The sequence below is a fragment of the Vigna unguiculata genome, chromosome 1, assembly GCF_037176805.1.
Source record: "Vigna unguiculata cultivar grain cowpea cultivar isolate G323 ecotype 2 chromosome 1, ASM3717680v1, whole genome shotgun sequence".
Taxonomy (NCBI): domain Eukaryota; kingdom Viridiplantae; phylum Streptophyta; class Magnoliopsida; order Fabales; family Fabaceae; genus Vigna; species Vigna unguiculata.
The window spans coordinates 9,803,231-9,828,037 of NC_140792.1; the positions used below are offsets into that span (position 1 = coordinate 9,803,231).

Here is a 24,807-nt window from a genome sequence, read left to right on the forward strand (position 1 = left end):
ACAAATCACTTCTAAATTGATTAATCCGGAAGTTTAAAATAACTTTCGGGATTTTACAATTCAAAAACTTTTCAGAGTTGGCGATTGAGAAGTTTCCCAGATTCTGCAACTCAGAAACTTTTCGGATTGTGTAATCCAGAAGCTGTATGGATTGTTTTGTCTACAATTCATTTTTAACCTTTGGATTACCCCGACAAAAGATAAAATATTTTTAACAAAAGTTAACTTTTGAATTTCAAAATAACTGTGTCCGAGATTTCCTGAGAAAGTAAAAGGAGGGAGTAAGCAGTCCAAAATTCACTGTGGAAATAGCATTAAGTCCAAATGTTAATTTGCACAGCCTGTTTATGTGGTTTTCACACACATTTACAAGTTCTGATATTCACAACAATCAACAACAAAATGAGCAGGACCAGAAAACTACAATACAAACAATTATTGCTGGCCCTTACATGTGAATAATATATTTATAGCTAAATTTGGAGCATAATTGAGGGAACTATATATGGGAATCAGATCAAATGTGTTGATTTTCATTTAGAAGCCTTGTGGACCTGTCCTTTGTTCTGAATAGCAGCTGCAGACATCACACGCAGACGCCGAGCAATTTCTGTGAAGGATGGCCTAACTGCAGGATTGGGTGCCCAACACTGCTCCATCAGTGTTTTCCACTCAAGATCACAGTAACTGGGGATTGTAGGTCTCAATGTGTTATTCACAATACCTCCTGCATTTGTAAATTGTTGAGAAAAGTATGACAAATTTATAGAATGAGCTTTTGCCTTTTCAAAAAAGTTTCTTTGCAAGTTCCGGAGAGGCTAACAATCTTGTTAAAGGGAAAGAACTAAATAATTTTATTGATGCTACAAGCGTGCATGCATGGCAATGTAACTGATAGAATAGGAATTATTCTCCTGTAATTAATCTAATTGATTTCCTGTGATAAGGTTCAGAATCATTCTCTTATAATGAAGCTAATTGATTTCATGTAATTAGGTATTTAGTTTCCACTAATTATGTTGTGCATAAATTAGAGTTGAATGTAGTCATAATACTTGGCTATTTATACTCATTTACAATGAATAAGATGACACACTTTCAAATCATCATTCTCTCTTACAGTAACTTTTGGATACCATCTGATACTGCAACTTAGAATTTAAAAATAAATCTCAGTTGTTCATAAATTTATACTTATTAGCATAAGCCATCTGTGTTCTATAATTTTCTCATCAACAATGTGAGATGTCATTGCAAACTTATAAGAGCAACATATCTCTGGAAACTTACATTTCAAGGGAGGGGTGAGAAATGTTGAAATTTAAATATTGTAATAAATAAGATTTTTAGCTTGCCCAATGAGTTTCTGCTATCCTGATTGTTTTCCCTACAGATTGTGTGAGGTTGTTTTGTAAGGAAGTAGATATTTAAAATTGAAATGAATATCTCCATGAGTTAAGATTATATTATCAACAAGTTAAAAAAGTAAAAATTTTACAGAGGTCACTTGAGAGCTTCTACTAATTAGCTTATGTATAATCTAATTTTAACTCAGGTGGTGACATTTTGTCTTCATATTTTTCTCTCCTAAAAAGTCTTTATGGTTCCAAACATTTCCTCACTGTTCAGGTTTTGCACATTTGATCTGTTTTATAGTAGTTAAATTTTCACGGCGTAGCCTGATTACTGAGATTTTAATAGAACTATCAATTCAATGTTAGTATTCTATTGATGCAAAGGTGAAACGCTATTAGAGTCTATACAACAGTAATAAAGTTCCAAAGAGAAGAGAAAAGGACCGCACCAATAATTGCACCATAGTGCATATTAGCATATGGTTCTTCACCAGTAAGAATCTCCCATAAGACTATGCCGAAAGAAAACACATCAACCTAAAGATAGAGGTAAGGTAATAGCATTAATAATCAGTGATTCTCAAAGAATAGAGACAATAAAGGACAACATAATCCACTAAATAGTGTAATTTATTTCTTCTTTTCAGTGTTAAATTTGTGAGACAAATTGGAACAAGATGAAAAAGTCTTCATAGGGTGGCGCCAATTGAACTACAACCTTGTTGGTGACAATTTCAATATGGTTTTGGATGAAAATACAAATCAATTTGCTGGCTATTTTCATATTCCCTGTAACTAACAGTGATTCTAAATTTCTAAAGATTGTTTGAAAGTTTACCTTTTCTGAGACCTTGTTGCTGCTACCGTTTAGCAGCTCTGGTGCCATCCAAGGTAGAGTTCCACGAACACCACCAGAAACAAGGGTGTTTCGCTTAATTTTTGATAGGCCAAAATCACCAACCTTGTGGAAAGCAAGTTTCTTAGCTTTGTCACAGTGAAGAAAAAATTACAATAGAATGACTAATCCCCAACTTTAATATATACCTTGCATATTGGCCGTAAAGGATCCTTCAAGTTCACAAGCAAATTGTCACATTTCAAGTCAAAATGCACAATATTTTTTGAGTGTAAATATTCCATTCCAAAAGCTGCATCCATGGCTATTATCAACCTCTTACGGCGATCAAGATATCTGGAATAACAATAAGACCATGCAAAAATATGACCTAAGGATTATAGCAACTAGCAAAATGTCAAAACTTTCATTGGAAAATAATTGCCACTTCATAGACATTCAATAAATTAAGATCAGGGTAATGGATCCTCTGATGTTAAATTTTCATATGACCTTGTATGGAAATTATATCTCTCTCCCTTTATAAATATTCACCAATTTTGGTAAGGCACAGCATATTTAATGTTTGTAAAGAGAGAGAGATCTTTTGCAGGATTAAATGATGTGAAATTTTGATATGAGAGGATCCTTTCCAAGGATAATGGATACATTACCTATCCTTACGAAGCAAAACATTCCTGAGAGAACCATCCACCATGTACTCAGTGACAGTTGCCAATGTTGCTCCTGGTCCATCCTGAACTACACCATAAAATGCTACAACATTTGGATGGTGAAGCTTGGAAAGTATGTCAGCTTCACGCCAGAACTCTATGGTCTGTGAGTGAGAATGAATACCATCAATACAAGCCCCTTTAATATAAGAGAGTGTGAGAAATGTAGGCTGAAGGCAATAACTGTGGAATTGTTTTCCTTGAATCCAAAACAAAACAATACATGGGTATTCAAAGATAATCCTAAAACTAAATGAAATAAATTTCCTGAAATGAAGACTCTAAATTAGGAACAACTACAAAATAAACTTCTAATCTTAACCCTTTAATTTCAGAGATTACCTACAACTAAATCTATATTTATTATACAACTAGTTCACGATAATTACATCCATGTTTTCGGCACCCCTCTCAAGCTGTTGAATTGTGGAAGCTTGAGCTATTGAGTCGTTTCGTTGGCACATTAGCCACCAAAATGTATGACATGCATACTAGGCCTTCTTCTAACTTTTCTTTAAAGAATTCAATATGTTTTGTCCAGTCATGCTGAATGTGATTATGTCCAATGTTATTGCTCACTTATTATCACACTAGAGCTTCATAGGACTCTCCAAATTAATCTTCCAATTGATCTAAGATAATTTTTAGCCATAGTAATTCACGTAGTCTTTCACCAACGAACATGAATTCTCATTCAGCCAATGATCTTGCCACCACATTGTTTTTTTTGCTCCTCCATGTCACTAAGTTTCCACCTTGGAAAGTATAATATTCAGTTGTTGATCTTCTATCAAAAAGAGAACCTGCATAATCAGTATTAGTATAGGCGTCAAGATTTAGTCTTCTATTCCTTTTGAACAGTATCTTCTTTCCAAGGTGGCCTTTCAAGTACTGCAGAACCATAAAAGCAGCTTGAAGATACGATTCCTTCAATCAATGCATGAATTGGCTGATGACACTCTCTGAATTGGAATTGTCTGTCAGAGTGTGAGTAAACTATATCAATTTTCCAACCTTAGATCATCCTTTTGTCTACTGTTTGTTCCTCTTCAACTTTACATAACTATGATTAGGATCCATTGGAGTTGATACGGGTTTGCATCCAATTTTTCCAGTTTCTGCCAGCAAATCAGTTACATATTTTGGCTGAGATAAAAATTCCCTGGTTAAAGTCAGCTACTTCAATCCCCACGAAAGTCTTCTAAGCTCTTGGTGATAGTAAACTAGAGTAAATCTACCGAATAAACTCCTAATCCCACCCCTTTAATTTTAAGGATTTTATACTACCAAATCTATATTTATTATACAATAAATGTAAAATATTTACATTCATATTTTGACAGAGTGACCTGACAAAAGTACGTGACAAAGAATATAAAACATGGACAGAAGGATCATAATCACTCATAAGCAAATTACCAGTCTCTCTTGTTCTGAAGATCGACCAGCGAAGCAGCTTTTCTTTATTCTTTTAATAGCAACATCCGATCCCCTCCACTTTCCATGGTACACAGTCCCAAAGGTACCAGAACCCAGCTCTCGAAGCTCTTCAAGATCATCATTCTTTATGAACTGCCATGAGCATTGTAAATATATCTATTAAACTGAATGTTAGTAAATCTTGTGAACTCAGTCTATAATTTCAACACATAAAGCAACGAAGCCATCATCTACTACAGATGTTCTTCTGGTCCATATTACAGAAACAAATTTATGTAGGATATGCCATTGCCATCATCTCAGTAGAGAATGCATGTTACAGGGGAAAACAGATTATGAAATGGTTGTTAACACCAAGGCTGGTGAAGAGTGACATGGAACTTTTCAAGAATAATCCAAGATGTAGCGTCAAAGTAATTATGCAAGGTATTATAAATATCCAGCCAGAACATATTTTCACCAATAAAATTTCATTTTAGTTAATTTTATAAGTTTTGGATCATTTCTTGTACAACAATTCATTTGAAACAGGATGGAGATCGAACACATAATTTCTGAAGTGTGCAATGGATAGGTGGACTAATCTCTGCAGAAAAGGCAGGCAGGTATAAGACATCAACGCAAACAAAATAATACATCCAAGAATAATACCTGCACAGTACTGATGTCAAAATTCCCTGCCAAATCAACATTCCTTGCTTCATTCTGGTCATCCTAAATTCAATCCATTACAAGCAAGATTGTCACTAAAAAGAGCAAATCTGTGCAGGCTACAAATATAAAGAACCATTAATATCATACCTCCAGGTATTCAGATTCCTGTGGTCTTACGTTTTCCATTATGGCTTCCATATTCTTATTTTCATTGCCCTTTAGCTGGGAATGCTCATATTTTTGTTGAAGGAGAGTTGATTCTGTTTTAGTTGTTACAGGAACATTTTTCTGATTTTCGTCACCACCGAAATTTAGGTGAGATTCCTTGTGTCCTGCCAAAGCACCATCTGCCAGTAGTGCAGCAGAATGCTGAGATTTACTATCCCCATCTGGAACTTTCCTCACTGCAGACGAAAAATCAAGATAGTCCTGATCAATTAGAGAAACATTATCAATCCCCTCTTGGGCCAAGTTCTGAAAATATGACCAACGTTTAGGCTCATGATTGTCCATGTGTAAGCTCAAACCTGCTCTATCTGCTGCTAACGGACCAATACTTGAGGAATCTTCGGAAAGTATTGCTTTGGAGAACATATCATGAAGGATATCACGGGGAAACCTGTCCTCAATATCAATAAGAATGTCTCCCTGAGTAGTAGGTCTTGTCCTAACTTCTGGGGGAAAATTTTGAGAAACATCTTGGCCTGTGTTTCCAGTTGAAGGAAAAGCCACAGCTTGGACCTTAGTACCGTTATTCGATTCCCTGGTAGAAACTTCAGCCAAATTGAGGTCTGGAGGTTTAGACACTACATTCAGATTATGTTCAACTGGAAGAACCTGATGAAGTGCCAGATGTCCAGTACCTTTGGGTCCATCAACTAAGAGGATGTTATGGTTGTCTTTGGAACGATTGGTATCATTTTCAGAATGGAGGACCTGGTCCTCAATTCCAGTAACCTTATTATCTACCAACACTTGCTTCAACTCAGAATTCACATGCAGTGCTAACTTTGAATTCAACTTATTTGTTGTATCAGGCCACTGTTTGTATGTTGGCGGTGGGGCAAATCCATCATCAATGGTATTGCCATCTGCTTGCAAAGGCTTTGGTGCTGATCTGGACATAATGTTCTGATTTGACATATTCCCACCGTGCAATATGTCATTGGATTCTGTTTCTGAATTCTTCTGGCTGAAGTCAGAAAGCAAATCGGACATAAGTAAGTGAGAACCATAAGCGTCATCTGACTTAGTAGATCGATTCAGCAAATCTTCCTGCTCCCTTGGAATTCTCTCTGAATAGTAGACTCTGTTGGGAAGTGGAGGTGGTTCAAGGCTACCGAAATCAATCACATTGGACTCAGCATCAACCTGAGCACGGCTGAATGCATCAGTGGGTGTAGTATATAAATCATCTTCACCAGACTTAGGAGTCTGTGTGGGATTCATACTCCCGATCAATGAATAGGCATCTTCAGACTGCTGGTGCTTACCCTTGTTCTTTGATGGCACTGCATGATGAAACCCTTCTGATATAGCAGCACTAACTGGTGCCTCTGGTAAATTAGCATGCAAATTTCCCCCAAATGGCAGCGAAGCAATAGGATATGGTGCTTCCAAGGGGAAAACTTTTCCTGGATCATTGCCTGTATGAATGAAATTATCACCCTTTCTTTTTACCAACGTGTCTGGCATGGCTGAAATTTGTACCTGCAACTCGCTGGATGTTTGTCCATCATTCACGATCCCTTGGTTAACAAGACTTTGAATAGGCACAGAAACTGGAATCTCTCCAACATTGCGAGCGGAGTTGTTAGAAGGACCAATACCGTGCTGTAGTGGATATTGACTAGCATCCCCTTGGTGAATAACCGGGTCATCATAAAACAATGGATGGGTTTCAAAAGCATTAGAGGAGATTGGAAGCATTTGTTGTGAAGATTGAATAGTCAATGATGATTTAACATTGTCAGTCAAAGATGAGCCACTAACACCAAATGAGTCCATCAAAACTCTGTTGGTCTCCCTATCATTATTTTGTTCATTCAATTCATGCAAGTTATTGGTAGAGCCACCTGCGGCATGAAGAATTGAGTTGTTTCTTGAACTCATGCTCATGCCATTAACAGCAACTACATACTGGATTTCAGAGTCACCGTCAATGCTACCTATGCCAAACTGAGTATCATCCAAATCATTTATAGAGAACAGAAACATCCTAAGCTTGGTTGATCCTCGTTCACCTTGTAAATCATGACATTCCTCCATCATGTTCCGCAGATCCTCATCAGAAGATACTGAAACTAACGCATCAAGATCTTCTCCAGGGAGCTGATACTTTATCACATGAGGTTCACCATAAATTAATGATGTTTTGTGCATAAGCTCCTGCAAACGTATGTCTCTTCTTATACTTATAATACGCGTTTCACCCCCAACATATCTAAGCTTTCCATCACTGGGCCTTGGCAATATTCTTCCCCCAAAGCTGCACAGAACCTTCATCTTCATGGATGAAATTTCAGATGCACTGGAAGAGGCAGTACCATGAAGGACTCGGTAATTTTCTTGATTGGATGATGTTCTAGGAATTGATCGAGCTGAACCATAATTACTTCTGTCCTGGTGTTGAGAAGAGTTCCTTCTGTCAAACTCTTTAGGACCCTTGTCAGTCTTTGTGAGCACAGATATATCAGATCCACTCTCAGATCCTGTATGTCCCAAAATGCCTTTCAATTCCATATAGCCTGTTGAATAGTTGGGATCACCTACAACATTTGGAAAGGGAGGCTTCCTGAGATTCACCCTATCTCTCATAAACTCGAGAGCAAACTCCTCACCTGTCTGTATGGAATAGTTAAGTACAGGTTTATTTTCTGACATATTATATGCTGGAGGCCGTGCATTGATATGCATGCCATCACGAAGGTCTTGAGGGACCAATTGCGGCGCAGAATGGAATTCCTCAGTTCTAGATTCCATGGAATTGTATTGATGTTTCTGCATCCTTGGCAGTCTTGTCAGAGCCTCATCTGGGAAGTTAAATGCATGGATTTACTGTAATGCCATAGTCCTGGGAAGACACTTAACATCATGTAGAAATAATGCACCAAATACTGTAAATTCAATTTCCAAATCTCAGAAACGGGACTGCTAACAACTCCAAAAGTTTGAACTCTTGACCCGTGGCAATGGGTCAGAAAGAAGATTTACCGATGCTCAAGTTTGTCACCATAATCAACACATGAAGAAGCTTCCGCAATCTTAAGAATTCTTGATACAAGGTACTTTCTTCAAAGATCAAACTACCTTCAGAGTATGTCACCCTGTGTGCATGATGAAACTTAGAAACTGCTCAGCATGTAAGATGTAGCAAGAAACAGAAGCAAGTACATAATGGGACAAATTATACCCATCATCAAAATATCAATTAGAAAATAGATCACCAACATATTAGAATTGTCAAAAGATTCAACTGATCGTAAACCTATAGACTTAGCAATTTATTTACCTGCATACACGAGAAATAAAACTTTGTCTTGACCTCTTATAGTTGTTTGAAGAACGCAAAATCTCACAAATTATCACTCTACAATCTGAAAGTTTAGGATACTATAAGTCTAAGGTTGTTCCTTCGTTGTCTTCATTTGTTAGTAATAATATAGAAGAGTCCGGTAGTTGGTGAAGGTAAGGTAAGTTATTTATCTTCTATAAATTTCTTTCACTCCCTACTCCATTCCTTCATTACTCTTCATTACCTACACTAACTACATGAAAAAAGAAGAAAGAGAATTATAAAAGTTGTTGTAAAAATTAGACTTTGTTTTCTAATACTAATAACAGGATGTAGTGCATCAAAACCCAACAACAAGCACTAAAAAATGGGGGAAAATATATTACCCATCTTTTTTCAGCAAATCAATTGGAAAAATATGTTAAAATGATATTTAGGTCATCTAAAAGTAGACCTCTATATTAGATCACTTCTTCTCAACTCTCCCATGATCATATAATCCGCAAATTATCAAACTTGACTCTTGATTTAACCTTTCCCAGTCAAAACACAGCATGCAGGATCATAAGAACACAAATCAAGTTTGACTCAATTAACAGCAGAAGACATCACTAATCATAACAAAATCACGAGTGAATCGGAAAAGGATGGAACAGAATCAACTAAATACCTGACTGATGATTGTTTTGAGCTTGATGCAGGTATGGCTCAAGAAGGTTTCAGAGGAAGAGCCATGGCAGGTATCTGGGGGGAAACTGAAATCAAATGAAAAGGTATATATGGGAAAGAAGCGAAAAAGAATCCAGCTCTGTCTACCCCATCTTTTGATCTACCTTTTCTTCTTTTGGGTTCAAAACAAGCTGAATCTACTTCTACTTCAATGATCCTTTTGGAACAAAATGACAGCACACACTATCTCTTCTTTCTCTCTCTATTTCTCCTCAATTTTGGAATAAATTAAGTTTTTGTGTCAGAAAAACAGTCAAATGAGTGAAGAAACAGTTATGTCCAAAAACTTCCACCTTTTTTCTATTATTCTTACTGCAATAGTTCGTTAATAGTTAGCCACGTGTTGGCTTTCCATGGAGAGAAATTAACGTTATTATTATCATATTATCGTATTATTATTACTATCATATTATTATATATACTGAAAAGGATAATTAAAAAAAAGTTTTACGAACAACTTGTCGAAAAACGTTAGAATTGAGGAAGATGAACCGTCATAAAAGCATATAATAAAAACCTGTTGATGAGAAAAGAAAAATAACTGCATGAAAAACATTTTCTTAAACTGTTATCCACTAAATTAATATTATAATGCGTAAACTTACTGTAAATATTTCAAAATATGAAATATAAAATTTATTTTTAAACTCTAATTTATTTGGTCAAAATTTCAAACTTCTGTATTACACACTAGTGTATGTATTTAAAAGTTTTTGGCATTCTGTTCTTTATACGGAACTTGTTGAAAATATTGAAGTCTCTTATTTTTCTTTTACAAAATGACGAATCAAATGTCTTTTCTTCTTTATTTAAAAAGAAAAACTTATTTCCTTTATTTTGTCTTTCACCTAGAGATAAGGATATGAAGCTCTTAATTTAGAACAATAGGTAAAGTTATATCTTTAAAGTAACTATTATGTGAATCCTTATTGGTCTGATTAATCCAACCAAGATTATACAATTCGCTTTTCCTCTACCTGGATATATATATATATATATATATATATATATATATATATATATATATATATATATATATATATATATATATATATATATATGTTTTAATCAAACTAAAATGGCTCATAAACTTGAAACCAATTTATATAACGTGAATTATAATCCTTGTTATCGTTTCAATAAAACTAAACGAATCTCTACTTTTATTTTGTCATTGAACACCAAAATATGAATGAACTATCAACTCTCAGAAATGGAGAGAACTTAAATAGAAAAGAAATCAGTTGAAAAAGTAAAAAAGGGGAAAATTAAAATTGAATATTTAGTCATCTAATAAAGTAGAAATAAATGAAAAATAGAAAAAGTAGTTAGTATTTTGTATCATTAGGAACTGTATAGATCACCACTTACCCTCAAATTAACCTCACGAAAAGTATTTAATTGTGCAAAAATTTCTTATACATCCGATCATCTCACATTGTACAAAAATAAAAAACTAAAAATAATTCAAATATATATATTCTATTTTAACTTTTCGATTTTTCAAGACAAGTTTTTAAAACAAAACCGTAACAAGAAATTTAAATTCTAAACCAAACAATATCTCACATTTAAATTAATTTAAAGATGTTATCTCGACATATTTAAGATCCGTAGATGTAACAATAAAGACATATAATTAAGTTTCACCATCCTTTTACCGGTTGGTTCTATTACATTGATGCAAAAAGTGGTTGTGCACAAATTTATCAATACTTGTAGTGGTATAACTTAATGCTTCTTTTAACAGTGATTTAACTAAACTATAATAATATACAAACTTCATCTATATAAGCAGATTTTGCGGAGTTAAGTAAATCTAAATCTAATTTCTGGAATTAAGAATTGAAAAAAAAAACAAAGAGAACAAAATTAAGGAGCTAAATAGAAACTAAAATGATAAGTTTGAATTTGTACTAAGCTGGTTGACTGTACAACAATAATTTAATCAGGCAACCATCGAATCATCGAAAAAATATTAGTATACCATTCAATGAAATACAAGTTTGGAGTAGCATTCAATGAATAAATTCAGCAGTATCCATCTTAACCAAGAAAAATCATCAATGACATTGGTATAAGAGGGGGGGAACCAATCAGCATCATCTAGATGTTTTTTGACCCGATGATTTGGCAGCTGCAGACATTATGCGCAATCGACCAGCTATTTCTGTGAAGGAGGGCCTAGCCGCAGGATTGGGTGCCCAACACTGCTCCATCAGTGTTCTCCATTCAGAATCACAGTGATTTGGTATTGTTGGTCTTAATGTGTTATTCACAATCCCACCTGTTTAAGAAGAAACCAATTAGTAGCTGTATGATAAATAACTAACTACATGTAGGGAATGGTGACTTTTTTCCAGTAAAATTCCTGTAATTTAGTTCATTTTCAACATCCGGGAAAAGTCACGTAACTTTAGTTAATTTTCATATGTATTGAATGACCAACTTCAATTTTCCAAAAAACTATAAAAGAAACCAGTTAAAAATTGAACAAAGTTAACTAAAGTTGCTGAATTCATTCCCATTTTAGTATATAAACCCCTGGGATTTCTCCTCCTTTTCACCTTCTATAACTGATATTTACAACCTTAATTCTCAACTTTGATCACTTCACTGTTTTAAGAAACAACAGAAGAAGCTTTCCTAATATTTTTACTTCAATTAGAAGAAGAAACCAATTTCATGAGGATACAGCAAGAATGAAATTGCATTGAAATGAAAAAGAACATAAGAAAAAGATCATACCTATGATTGCACCATAGTGCATATTGGCATATGGCTCCTCACCGGTTAGAATCTCCCATAAGACTATGCCAAAGGAGAACACATCAACCTACAAATAAAAATTCAATTTCAGCAATCAATAACTCCAAGCGACAAGTTTTGCTGATAAAAAAATGTTGAAGTAAACAGAAACAGAGGTGATATAAAAGCATTGTAGATCTCCTATTCCCTTACGAAAAGATTTCCAAAAGTACAATATAGACAGAAAATTTTGTATGTTTAAAATGTTCAAAGTCAAATAATTTACTTAAATTTATACTCCAATGCAAAGTTATCAATATTGGATAGCAACACAGCAAGATGGCCTATCCAAACATTTTTCATACAAATTAAATAATGTATACGATATATAAATGCTCGAAAAGTAAAAACTACTCAAAAATTTCGAAGAGAGGTTATTCACAGTTCAATAATTTTTTTGTTTTGTTTTGAAGTTATAGAAAGTGATCCAGAAACTTCAACTTTGCCCCTGAAATACACCCCGAAATAATGCTATTTTGAGGGCAAAAAGATATCTTTTATCTGAAACCCCTCACTCTAGTGCTGCTAAAGGCCAAATTGTCGCATAGATTCCCTCGATAGCACTCAATCAATAACTACCGCTGAAAAATGAGAGGAAGAACACGATCCTAGATACAGTGAACTAATAAACAGAATTTCGCCACTATTTTAAAATCTAGAAGAGAGACCAATACAACGCAGCTCCTTAAATGTGAGCATAGAAGATGCATGTCATTCAAACAGATAAAAATTCCACCTTTTCTGAGACCTTGTTGCTGCTACCATTCAGAAGCTCTGGTGCCATCCAAGGAAGAGTGCCCCTCACACCACCAGAAACCAAGGTATTTCTTTTAATTTTTGACAATCCAAAATCCCCAACCTGGAAAACCAAATTTCTTAGTCTTCTCAACCTCTATTTAATGCAGAACATTTCATGTTCACAGAAAACCAAAGTAAAAGTCCCACAGGTTAGATACCTTGCATATAGGCCGCATAGGATCTTTCAAGTTCACCAACAAATTGTCACATTTTAGGTCAAAGTGTACAATATTTTTTGAGTGTAAATATTCCATTCCAAAAGCTGCGTCCATCGCAATTATCAGTCTCTTACGAAAATCAAGATACCTGCAACAAAATTCAAATCCTTTAGTAAAATACAAGAATTATCATCCATTTTGTATGGGAAAGGGACTTGAATTGTTTTATGCATGACTTTCTCTTAAAATAAGAAGCAATAATAAGCCTTGAACTGATATAACAGCACCATACTGGTTAGTTTCTTAATACAATGATCAGAATAAAAATCAACATTTTAGGCAAAATTGGTTAATAAAACTAAATAACCGAAATGTTTTTCTAGGAGTGTTACCTATCCTTGCGAAGTAACACATGCCTAAGAGAACCATCCACCATGTACTCTGTAACAGTAGCCATTGTTCCTCCGGGTCCATCCTCCACTACACCATAAAATGCCACCACATTTGGATGATGAAGCTTGGAAAGAATATCAGCTTCCCGCCAGAATTCTACAGTCTGAAAATGTAACAACGTCTGTTAGTGAGGACTTTCATGTAAATGTAGGGAAAAAAAAGAATACATGTTAGGACATAGCTAAACTGGAAAATCATAGTGCATGCATCAAACATAAATTAAATTATAACTTACCAGTCTCTCTTGCTCAGATGATCGACCAGTGAAGCAGATTTTCTTTATTCTTTTGATGGCAACATCTGTTCCTCGCCATTTTCCATGATACACGGTGCCAAAGGTACCAGAACCCAGTTCCTTCAGCTCTTCAAGATCGTCATTCATTATGACCTACAATTTGAATTCCAATAAAGGAAGAAATGAATTAAAGATTTTAAGGCCAGTGAACAAGCAAGACAATGAATCTGAAGCACATGAATATTTGTGAAGGCAAAAAAATCAGCTAGTTGGTTAGAAGCATGCACTTCACAAGGGAAAATGAAGGAAGAAAAAAAATGTCCAAGACACATTCCAAATCCTAGAAATGCATTGTTAGTCTACATGATATAAGATCATGTCAAAGAAATGTTCAACCAAATACTAGTTGAATAGAAGCTAGCAATATCAGTGGTTACAAGAACAATTTAAATTAGCTCCCCAAGTAAAGTGTTGCAAGTTTTCTTTTGGTCCGGTAAAGCACACCCCTTTTCATAGAGGAAGGACCACCCAAATTATTAACATACTGTAAATATTTTTGAAGCCTCAGTAGTGAGTACAAGCAAGTAGCACTTAACAACTAAAGAAAGACAAAGAACGCCTAACTATCTATGGTCATTAAATTCAAAAGACATATTTACACTGTATTGCATCATCAACGAAAAATATAAAGAAATCTTAGAGCTAATTCCTCTTGAGAATGGTGTAACACAAACATCAAGCAACTGCAATCCACATAAAGAAATGTCTTAGTCTCCACGCATTGTGTTAGGATATAAGGAGAAGGAGAAATTAATTAAGATAGTTAGAATATTAATGAGTTAATTCGCATTACTTATATATATATATATATATATATATAAGCGAAGAAGGATAGGAGCGGAGGATATTCATTTTGTAGATTGAGCATTAGTTCGCCGTGAAAAGAGAAAACTGTAGTGAAGCGTAGGATTTATCCTTTCACAAAGAGCTAATGCTCAATCTACAAAATGAGCATCCCCTCTCCTATCCTCCTATCCTTCTTCTCCTATTTATATCTAACTAACAACTATTCTAACTATCTTAACTGATTTCTCCTTTCTCAAGTTTAGGAATAATCCATGATATTTTATTTTATGAGATGCATTAGATTTATGTACACAAAAGCCTGCTGATAATTTTAAGAAATAGGAAAAACTTATACAATGGGACAACAAATCCCTGTGATTATGGGATTGTTTCTACATAAACAATCCTAGTATTAATAGCAAGATACTCTAATGATATAGAATAAAAATGCAGTAAGGCTAACATATAAAAATTCCTGAAATGTATCAGCAACAATCATCAATAATCATGGTTTTAACACGTTTTGAGCAGGAAATATCTAAACATCCAAAATAAGAAGGAATCAACGTCTACTGATGCAATGAAAAACTGAAAGGCAATGACCATTGGTGACTGGTTAGCTACGGAGCCCAGATACGACACGGACACGAAAATATGGCTAAATTGAAAAAACATAGGACACGGCATGTATTTTAAATTTTCAACTAACACAAAAATGAATATAATCTATCTATCTAATATCCAAAAAAGTGAAAAGTAGTGATCATATAAGATTTTTTTCCTTATTTTTATAATCATAGTAGAAACTTATGTGATAAGTTAACAAGTTTATGGAGCTTTTAGAAAAATCATTGAATTTGTGGTTATTAACATTGTATTGGACAATGTCAAAATCATGTCAAAGACAAAAATAATGTCTTTCAAATTGGACACTTTATTGATACGTGTGTCGTATAAGTATCGTACGCATACCCAATATGTGTCGGACTCACGACACACCACGGGCTTCATAGTTAGTCAAGGGTTTGAATATAAAATCAACCTTATGACATATACAAGGGTAGGGCTGCATAAACAATTCTCCCCCCATACCATCACCTAGTAAGGAACCTTCTGGTACCAATGTACATTAGTATTTTATACAAGCTGTAAGGAATTTAAATGCCATTTTTCTAAATATAGGAGATTGGAAGTAGAAAGAAGCATTGGGGGATTTTGTTATTATTGCAATTTCTGTGACACTGAGAATTGAAATGGAAATACGACAATATGAGTGGATCAACATGATCAGGTCATGTTCATCACTAAAATACAAGTCTCCTAATCTACTGCAAAATGCAAACTAAAAATTTTAACCACAACCTAATCAACCCTTGATATAGTTAAATGAATAATAATTAAGAACCACACCAGGAAAATATGCATTCTCAATGTTATTCTAATTAGCATCTATTTATACACTACAGATGTCTGATAACTAGTGATGAACTTTCTTCAGCAAAATCCTCTTTAATTTCCGTACCACAATTGCAAACACAAGAATATCGCACACTCATGAATAAGCATCTTACCTGCAAAGAACTCGTATCAATCTCTTCCAAAGAAGAATCAAGAGGATGTAGATTGTTATTCCTTTTTTCAAACATCCCAACCTAAGTGATAAGAACTTTAGTAAGCATATACACATATTTATAACTAGTCCAAAACCAAAAATAGTTAAAATCATACCTCGCCTTCGGACTCTTGAGCTCTTATGTTTTCCATCATGGCATCAAATTGCATGCTTTCAGTGTCGTTCACTTGGGAGTGATCATAGTTAGACTTTCTTTGTGCTCCAATTCTTCCTAGCAAATTTTCTTCAACAAAATCGAGGTGGGACTCTGCATGGTTCAGAGAAACTTCATCAGTTGTTAAAGGTGTAACATGTTGAGCTCTATCATCTCCAACCACTTTTCCTGTCGCAGGTGCAAAACCAAGATGATCTTGGTCAATAAGGGACACATTATCAATGCCCGCTTGAGCCAATTTTTGAAAATACGACCATCGTTTAGGATCACAGTTTTCCATGTTTACGCTTAAGCCCACTCCATTTGAATTTAATTGATGGAAACTAGAGGGGTCTTCTTCAAGTACTGCTTTAGAGAATATATCAGTGAAAAATTCACGGGGAAACCGATCATTAATATCAATAAGGATGTCACCATGTGCTTGTTTTGTAATGACATCAGAAGGAAATTCTTCAGAGTCATCATCAATATTCCCATTTAGAGATACCGGTAAGGCTTGCACATCATTAGACTCCTTCACAGAGGTATCACCCCAATCAACCTCTGGAAGAGTGGATGCAGGATCATCAAGATTCTTACCAGAAGAAACCTGGTGCAAATTCTGCAAGTCAGGTTTACTGGCTTTTGTCTCATCAATCAGGGGTTTGTTATAGCTATTGTTACCATTAATTTTCATTTCCAACCCAACAACATTTTCTTTATTTAACACATCTGTGTGTCCTTCATTGTCTGATAATACTTGCCTCTGCTCAGGATTCACATGCTCAGTTAGCTTTGATTTTATCTGAGTGTTTGTATCAGGCGGCTGTTTGTATATTTGATTATTGACAATCCCATTATCAACTGCAAATACATTTGCATGCAATGGATTTTCTGTGATGCTTAATTCCCCATTTCGATCAGACAGATTTCCATCACGCAACTTGTCAACAGATTCTGTAACTAAATCTGGTGGGTTGATATCAGAGAGTAAATCTGGAACATGAAACTGAGAGCTGTGTGTATCATCAGATTTTGATGACCGGTTCAGCAACTCTACTTGTTCCCGTGGAATTCTCTCTGAATAGTAAACTCTCTTGGGAAGAGGAGGGGGATGAAGGGAACTCAAGTCAGAAGCATTGGAGTGTGAATCAACACAAGTAGGACCAAATGCACTGCTACTTGTAGAAGAAGTCTCTTCATAATCTTGGCGCTTGTCCACGCTTGGTGGATGCAATGAAAACCCCTCTGGTGCAGCAACTACAACAGATGCTTCAGGAAAATTATTTTTCATGTAACCATTAAGCAGTTGAGTAGGGGCAGGTGATGGTAATTCTGAGGCCAAAACTTTCCCAGGGTCACTTACTTGTGGAATTGAACTAGTAACCATCTTGTTTGCCAATGTTGTTGGTATTTCTGAATGTTGTACTTGTATTCCTCGAGGTGGAAGGCCTTCATTCAAAATCCCTTGTTGATTGACAAGCATATGGGGAGGCATAATCATCGGGGTCTCTCCAATAACAGGTTTATGAGAAGGATCAAGGCCGTGATTAATAAAGTAGTGATCACTAAGTTCCCCATGGCACATCATTTGATCACCATAAAACAGTGGATACTTTTCATAAGAATTTGAGGAAGTTGGTAGCACCGATGGTGAAAATTGAGAAGCCAATGATGAGTCAAAATTGTTAGTTGGGGGAGGATTTCCTTGTACAATAGATTCTATACCAACTCTATTATTAGTCTCCCTGTCAATACTTTGCCTGTCCAATTCATTTATGTCATTTGCAGAAACGCTGACACCAATCATTGTAGTGCTTTTTCTTGATCCCAAGTCCATGCCATTAACAGCAACAACATACTGAATCTCAGAATCATCACCCATACTGCTGAGACCAAATTGAGCATCCTCCAAATCACTCATTGAGAACAAAAACATCCTAGGTTTTTGTGATCCTTCCCTATCTTGTAGATGACTACATTCCTCCATCATATTCTGCAAATCTTCATCAGATGACACAGATACCAAAGCATCAAGATCTTCCCCAGGAAGCTGATACTTGATTGCATAAACCTGACTATAGATTTGTAACGCTGTCTGCATGAGCTCCAGCCAAGATATGTCCTTTCTTAGTCGAAGAATACGTGTTTGGCCTCCAACATACCTTAGATTTCCATCACATGGTCGTGGCAATATTCTACCGCCAAAGCTGCAAAGAAACTTCATAATCATTGATCTATCATAAGCTCCAAAAGAGCCATACCCAGGCACAAATTGTCTATTATCCTGATTCAATGAAGTTCTTGGCATTGATCGAATTGACCCATAGTTTATTCTGTCTCCAGGTAAAGATGTACTCGTTCTATCAAATTCTTTTGGATATTTCTCAGCCATTGAAAGCATAGAGATATCAGATCCACTTTCAGATCCTGCATGGCTGATGCCTAAAATGCCTTTCAGTTCCATATAACCTGGGTTATAATTAGAATCACTGACATTTGATAATACAGGCTTCCTCATATTCACCTTATCTCTCATAAACTCAAGAGCAAATTCTTCACCTGTCTGTATAGAGTAATTAAGTACAGGTTTAACTTCTGATGTATTAAAGTCAACCGGTCTTCTGTGGGTATGTGTGCCATCCAAATGGTCCTGCGTCACTGGCTGTGATCGAGACTGGTGCCATTCATCAAGTCTAGATTCCATGTTACTGTATGAAATCGTGTTATCAAATCTTGATTGTTCAAATCACGCCATTTTTTTCCTCTTTATACTAGAAAAATGCACTAAAAAATTGGTGAAAACTGAGGCACTACAGTTTTAGTAACTGAGCTGTTTTAATCACCGTATAAATATTTGAAGCATCTGCAATCTTGAAAACTGTTAAGAACTGTTGTACTTTTTTCTCCCAAATCGCAGATTAAATATAAAGCAAACTCCCTGCAAACAAAATTGAATCAAGACAAGTTCCAGAAATTAATTGACATGAAAATAGTCACAATATATGGAAACAAATACATGACCTGCCTGCAGACAATATATGCTAAGCAACAAAACAGAATAACCATAACAAAGGGTCAGCACATTGGCCGTACCTTTTGCTAAATGAACATTAACAAATTCCAATGCAAAAAATAACTTTGGTACTAAATGATGAATTTAGGTTAACGAAAAGAAAATGTATTTAGTGGACAACTTTAACTGCATTTCCATAGCTGAAAGCTGTTATGTCATTGGAGCATGACTTCAATGACTACAAATTAGACCAGGCAAGCTCGCAAATGTCAAAGTAAGTTCTCAAATATACTGCAAACGTGAGCACTAACATTGACATCTTATATAAGCTCTTCAGTCAACTAGTCTAAAATGTTTAGGTACCGAATTCCCCTAAGCTTTTCGTCATTTTGTAGGCATACAAACTGGCAAAACAATTGCATTCAGAGCGTAAAGCATCCAGTATTCAAGCACAGTTGCATGTAGCAGATAAGCCAGAGACCATCACCGTCACCAATAAAAGAAATGAAACACTAATTAACAAAAACATAAATTTTTTTGTTTCAATCTAGACTACACCCGGGAACACAGTCAGAAACCTTCAACTGCATCTCAATTCCCAAACCCAAGTTAACCAATCTAGGGTTCTGCCTACAATACTTGAGCTTCACAATGAGGCACCAAAAAACAACTAAAAAAAGAAAAAACAACAAAACAAAGAGAACCCCAAACACAGCAAAATACTGACAGAATATGAAACTGAATCTAGACACCCAATGAGGCAAAAAAAATAATAGAAAACAAAACTTTGTCTTACCCATTGCTCTCAGCTCAAAAGATGCAGCTACGACCCAGAAGAGATCACAGGAAAGACCAAAATTTTCATTCAAAAACAGAGCTTTGGGAGGAAAATGAGATAAACCCACGTGTATTTTTCTCTTCTGAGTGTCACGCAATAACTTCGGTTTCACACTACAGCGTGAACCAACTTGTACTTCAAGTTGTTGAACTCCTTTCTGCTGAAAAAGACGTTCTTTTCTCTCTCTACCAGTTGCACCCACCGTCCTTTCCGTTTTCGTTTATACCGAAATTAGTTTAATAATTATTTTTTATTTATTTCTGCATTTAGTCAAACGAGAAATAATCAATCTAGCTCCTTCCTTACAGATAAATACAGAAGGGACAACGTGACCAATTCTCTGCAACCACCAACTTCTTTTTGTTCAATCATGTGTATTGATGTTCTAAACAAAATTAGGCATATTTAATGATGAATATATGATTCAAAATTGATTGATTTTTATATATAATAATTAGTGGTAGACATTCTCTATGATAGTGTATATAATAAAAAATTTATTAATATAACATATTAATAAAAAAGATAATATCAAAATTTATAACATTATATAATAGAAGCATTTGTAATTTTTATTAAAATAATAAATAAAATTATAATATATATACAAAATTTTATTAATTCTTATAATTATATAATAAAAACACTTTCTATTTACCATCACAATTTCACTTCTCAACGTAAATTAATAAATATAGAGATAAAATAATGTGTAAGAAAATAGTTATAAAATTTGAACTTTATTAGTAATGGCTATAAATAATTCTTTAAATTGTACTTTATTATTATTTTGGTGTTGGTGTTGACTTAAACTAAAAAAAAGAAATACTGAATAGAAAAAGACATATTTATAAAATTCTTTTAAACTTAAGATTTATATTATCATCAAATTTAACTTTCTTTGAAGTGAATATTATAAGGAAATTTTTAGACAAAAGAAAAAGGATGTACCTTAGCTTATATATGAACATAGAGTTATTTATTGTAAAGTTATTTAACTTTATAAATTTTGTTTTTTCTTTTCTTTACCAAACTCTTATTAAATTATATGTAATATTTTATTATTTAAGATTTTTCTTATATTATTTTGGTATAATTTTTTATTTGGTCCCACCATTTTTTGAGTTGATTCAATTTGGTCCCCCAATTTTGTTATTGTTCAATTTAATCCTCTTATTTTTTAAAGTGGTTTAGTTTAGTCCCTTTGTTATATTCCGGATAACCTGCCTATACAGTGATGACCTGCCATTATTGAACAGGTTGGCCCACTTTGTAGGTGCAGGTTATGGGGGCAGTAAAGGGCAAGTCTACTTATTGTGGCTAAGTTGTTGACATATGCCACATTTTTTTCATGCACCAGATTTCTTTACAGATAACACATGTTTGTCTTCTTCTTCAACTCTCAAGCTTCAAAACGTCTTTTCTTTTTTGGTCTTCTTGGTAGGATTCTATTAAGTGGAGGCAAAACATCAGGAAATTATGTAACATCTCACTGGTGTTGTCCATTGGTAGGGTATATGATTGATTGGTAAGTCTCTTCATATGTTAACTGTAACACCCCAACTAGAATTCGGTGCTACTAGATGTTCTTTACTTGTCTAATGTATCATTTACTTAAGGAAAAATTTATTTGTATTCAATTAATAAATACCAAACAAAAAAAATAATAATAATACATCACTCGAATGTATCATCTGTTAAACATACATGATATTTATGCGAATAAAATGTTAACATACATATAAGTGTTTGTAACATATGTTTGTTTATACTTTTACAACCAACTAAAGGTACTTTTAGTTTGAAATACATCACAAACAAGTTACACCATATCAGTTGTAGCTTTAACATAATCCAAGGTTACAAGAAAAGTTAGGCTAAACAATCTCATTGTTACATGTTAGGTCTCCAATTTCTTCCTCTGAAAAATAAAGAAAGTAAGGGTGAGTCTTTCCCTTAACTCCAAAACTTCATCATAACATTTCAAAGTATGGTCATTTGAATAAACTTTCAATTGAATGAAACATTTTCACAAAAGTTAAAATCTCCATAATGTCATAACTAACCATGCCAAAAATATCAAAATCAAATTAATCAATAAAATAATCATTTCCGTATGTTTTAAATTTAGGATATCAAAATCCTCATTATCAATCTTTTAATAATCATATTTGTATAATTCTGAGTTTCAACTCATCAGTATATTCATCTCATATTCTTTCTTTATATACTTTGGGTCCCAAACACTGCCATTAGATTTTTTTCCGAATCATAATGGTCTTATGCCAATATGGATAGTGCCAGCAGGCTAAACGTTCTCACGGATACAACGTGAACGTTATTCCACCTTCCTGGTCTTAAAGTATAGTCAAGAGGACGGTCGAGAATAGAGTGTGAGGCCTGTGAATTTTCAAATACCCGGCTAATTGTATACGTCAATCCAGGGTATCTATATCACCACCCTCGATTCTCCTAGGTCTATCAGACCTTTCTCTGGACTCTATACCCAGTGTATCTCTGTACTATCCATACAGTCCTTTTTATTCTTTATTTCTGTACTTTAATTTACAATCATCCTTTCGCATTATCTTTATAATTCTTGAGACTTTCACAAAATTTTGGCAGCATAACAACTGCATTTTTAATTTGTCACAATTTTCAAAATAGTAAAAACAACCAAGTTAAAAAGAATTTAAAATAAACAACCAAGCATAAATCATTCTTTCACAATAACTTTACAGAAAATTAATCAAAACAGTAATCATAATTAAAGCATAATTTCCGTATAAAATTTTATAAGTAAAATAGCAAACTTGTTTTATTTGTAACTTTTTGTGTAAAACTCCAAATAAGATGATTCTTGAACCTAACCCTAGGTTTTCATACCCAAGGAATCCATTTTTCAACTCAAAATTTCAAGATAATGTATAAAAATTTCAGAATCAAGAAGATAGATTGTATACTTAAAGAAAACTTGCTAAGATAAAGACTTAGAGATTTGAGATAGACCCCCCATACCTTGAAGATACTAAATATACTCTAAGATGAAAATGAAGACCTCAAGATTCTGGATTTTCCTCTCCTACTTCAATTTTCTCCCAAGAGTTTATACCTTTCCTTCTCTATTGTTTTGGATTTTGTGAAGAAGATGTGTAAAGTGAAGTCCTATTTATAGGAAAAATCTTGGACAAAGGGATAAGGATGTATTGATGGTAAATTTATGAGATTCCTTAGTGAGGATAAGTTTATCTTGACCATATAGAGAAGCTTGGTCGAAATTCTCATTGTAGGAGACTTCATGGTAGTTGCAAGAAGACTTGTTGACTTTCTAGAAGACTTGTTTTCACTCCAAAGTGTAAAATTCATATCTCTTAACACACAACTCTATTTGTGAATCCCAACGGTGAAACTAAATACTTATGTCTCTAGAACCGGTCGAACAAATTGGAACTCCATCCAACGGTTAATAAAACTGCAATCAAATTTTTACTAAAATAACCCAAAAGAGGACGTAACTGACGCTAGTTCAAACTGCAAGAATTATTTCTATCACCACAGACCTCTAAATACAAATCCAAACGGTCAACATTTAGTGCTATGTCTTAATAACTCTGTATAAAAATTTCATCTTGATCCAACGGCTAAAGAAGCAGGAATAAAATATTTACTAAGGTAACTCAGAACTGGACAGCAGCTGGAGACCTTACTTTTACACTAAAGTGCGGAAGTAACTGCTCTTTGCATACACCTCCAATTCAAAATCTAACCGTTCATATTGAAGAACTATATTTTAAGAATGCTCTATAAAAATTTCAGCCTAATCCAATGGTTAATGAAGCCTTAATCACAATTTTACTTACACAACTCAAAATAAGAAGTAGTTAGCACCCACAAGATAACATCTTTTACATTGTATAAAGCCCTTTGCCAATTTACTTATGAAATCATAAAATTACTTAACTCTATATATTTAAACAAGAAAGTTAAATATAATTAATATAAAATAGAGGGTGTTACATTAACATTCTAAAGCATAGTGGGATGAAGTCTTCTTCATCTAAATTTAGAAATTTGATTGCAAGCCAATGAGTGATAGTAAGGCAGACCTGTGATACTCCATCTTCTGCAGCTACAGACCTTGTTATCTAAGTTGACAACAAATTTCTCTCCATTGAATGTGTGCCTAACCTCAAAATGTTTTTTGCTAACCATTTGTCATAATAAACGCAAACTTGATTAGAACATAACCTATGTAGTACACTTACTTGGGTATAAGCAAAGACTGACAAGAAGAAATGCTTTTCTCAAGTGTTTGCACTCAATATGCCTTTTCTCACAATAGCTCCACCTTCAAGAGAGGAATCACCTACAAAGGCTGCTAATACAATGAGTTTCAAGCACAAAGTATGGTAAAGTCAAGTTGCTTCCACCACTTGAGTAGAAAAATTATAAAAACAAGAAAAGCTCAAATTTGAGTCAAGACAACATCAAATGAAAGATTAAGTGATAAACTCAGGGGATTATCAAAGAAGACAAACAAGAAAAATAAGGTAAAAAATAAAGAAGGCACTCAAAATAAAACCTAGTGCATGTGTCTAGAATAAAATGAATAAAACCAAAATAAACAA

General features: G+C 34.3%; 2 protein-coding genes and 1 long non-coding RNA gene across 5 annotated transcripts; all 3 read right to left on the reverse strand.

The window, feature by feature from the left end:
- Positions 1–282: 282 nt before the first annotated feature.
- LOC114194833 (RAF-like serine/threonine-protein kinase 20) lies at positions 283–9,506 on the reverse strand. Of its 3 annotated transcripts, XM_085669952.1 has the most exons (10): positions 9,203–9,506; positions 5,546–8,344; positions 5,166–5,422; positions 5,016–5,078; positions 4,344–4,520; positions 2,865–3,028; positions 2,400–2,547; positions 2,194–2,316; positions 1,805–1,892; positions 283–727 (listed from the first exon to the last, which is right to left on the reverse strand). In XM_085669952.1, exons 2-10 carry the CDS (start codon positions 8,022–8,024, stop codon positions 534–536), a joined length of 3,693 nt encoding a protein of 1,230 aa, XP_085526078.1. In that variant the 5' UTR covers positions 8,025–8,344; positions 9,203–9,506; the 3' UTR covers positions 283–533. The 3 variants fall into 3 exon arrangements, with proteins under 3 accessions (XP_085526078.1, XP_085526072.1, XP_027941049.1); XM_085669946.1 differs by having other exon boundaries at positions 5,166–8,344; XM_028085248.2 differs by having other exon boundaries at positions 4,344–4,496; positions 5,166–8,344; positions 9,203–9,504.
- A 1,640-nt stretch (positions 9,507–11,146) lies between these two features.
- Positions 11,147–20,395, reverse strand: LOC114194847 (RAF-like serine/threonine-protein kinase 20). Its single transcript, XM_028085258.2, has 9 exons — positions 20,138–20,395; positions 16,288–19,266; positions 16,131–16,211; positions 13,714–13,866; positions 13,418–13,581; positions 13,026–13,173; positions 12,806–12,928; positions 12,010–12,097; positions 11,147–11,548 (listed from the first exon to the last, which is right to left on the reverse strand). Exons 2-9 carry the CDS (start codon positions 19,030–19,032, stop codon positions 11,364–11,366), a joined length of 3,687 nt encoding a protein of 1,228 aa, XP_027941059.1. The 5' UTR covers positions 19,033–19,266; positions 20,138–20,395; the 3' UTR covers positions 11,147–11,363.
- A 1,528-nt stretch (positions 20,396–21,923) lies between these two features.
- Positions 21,924–23,530, reverse strand: LOC146888688 (uncharacterized). Its single transcript, XR_014984050.1, has 2 exons — positions 23,198–23,530; positions 21,924–22,100 (listed from the first exon to the last, which is right to left on the reverse strand). It is a non-coding gene; the product is annotated as an uncharacterized LOC146888688 (long non-coding RNA).
- Between the last annotated feature and the right edge of the window lie 1,277 nt (positions 23,531–24,807).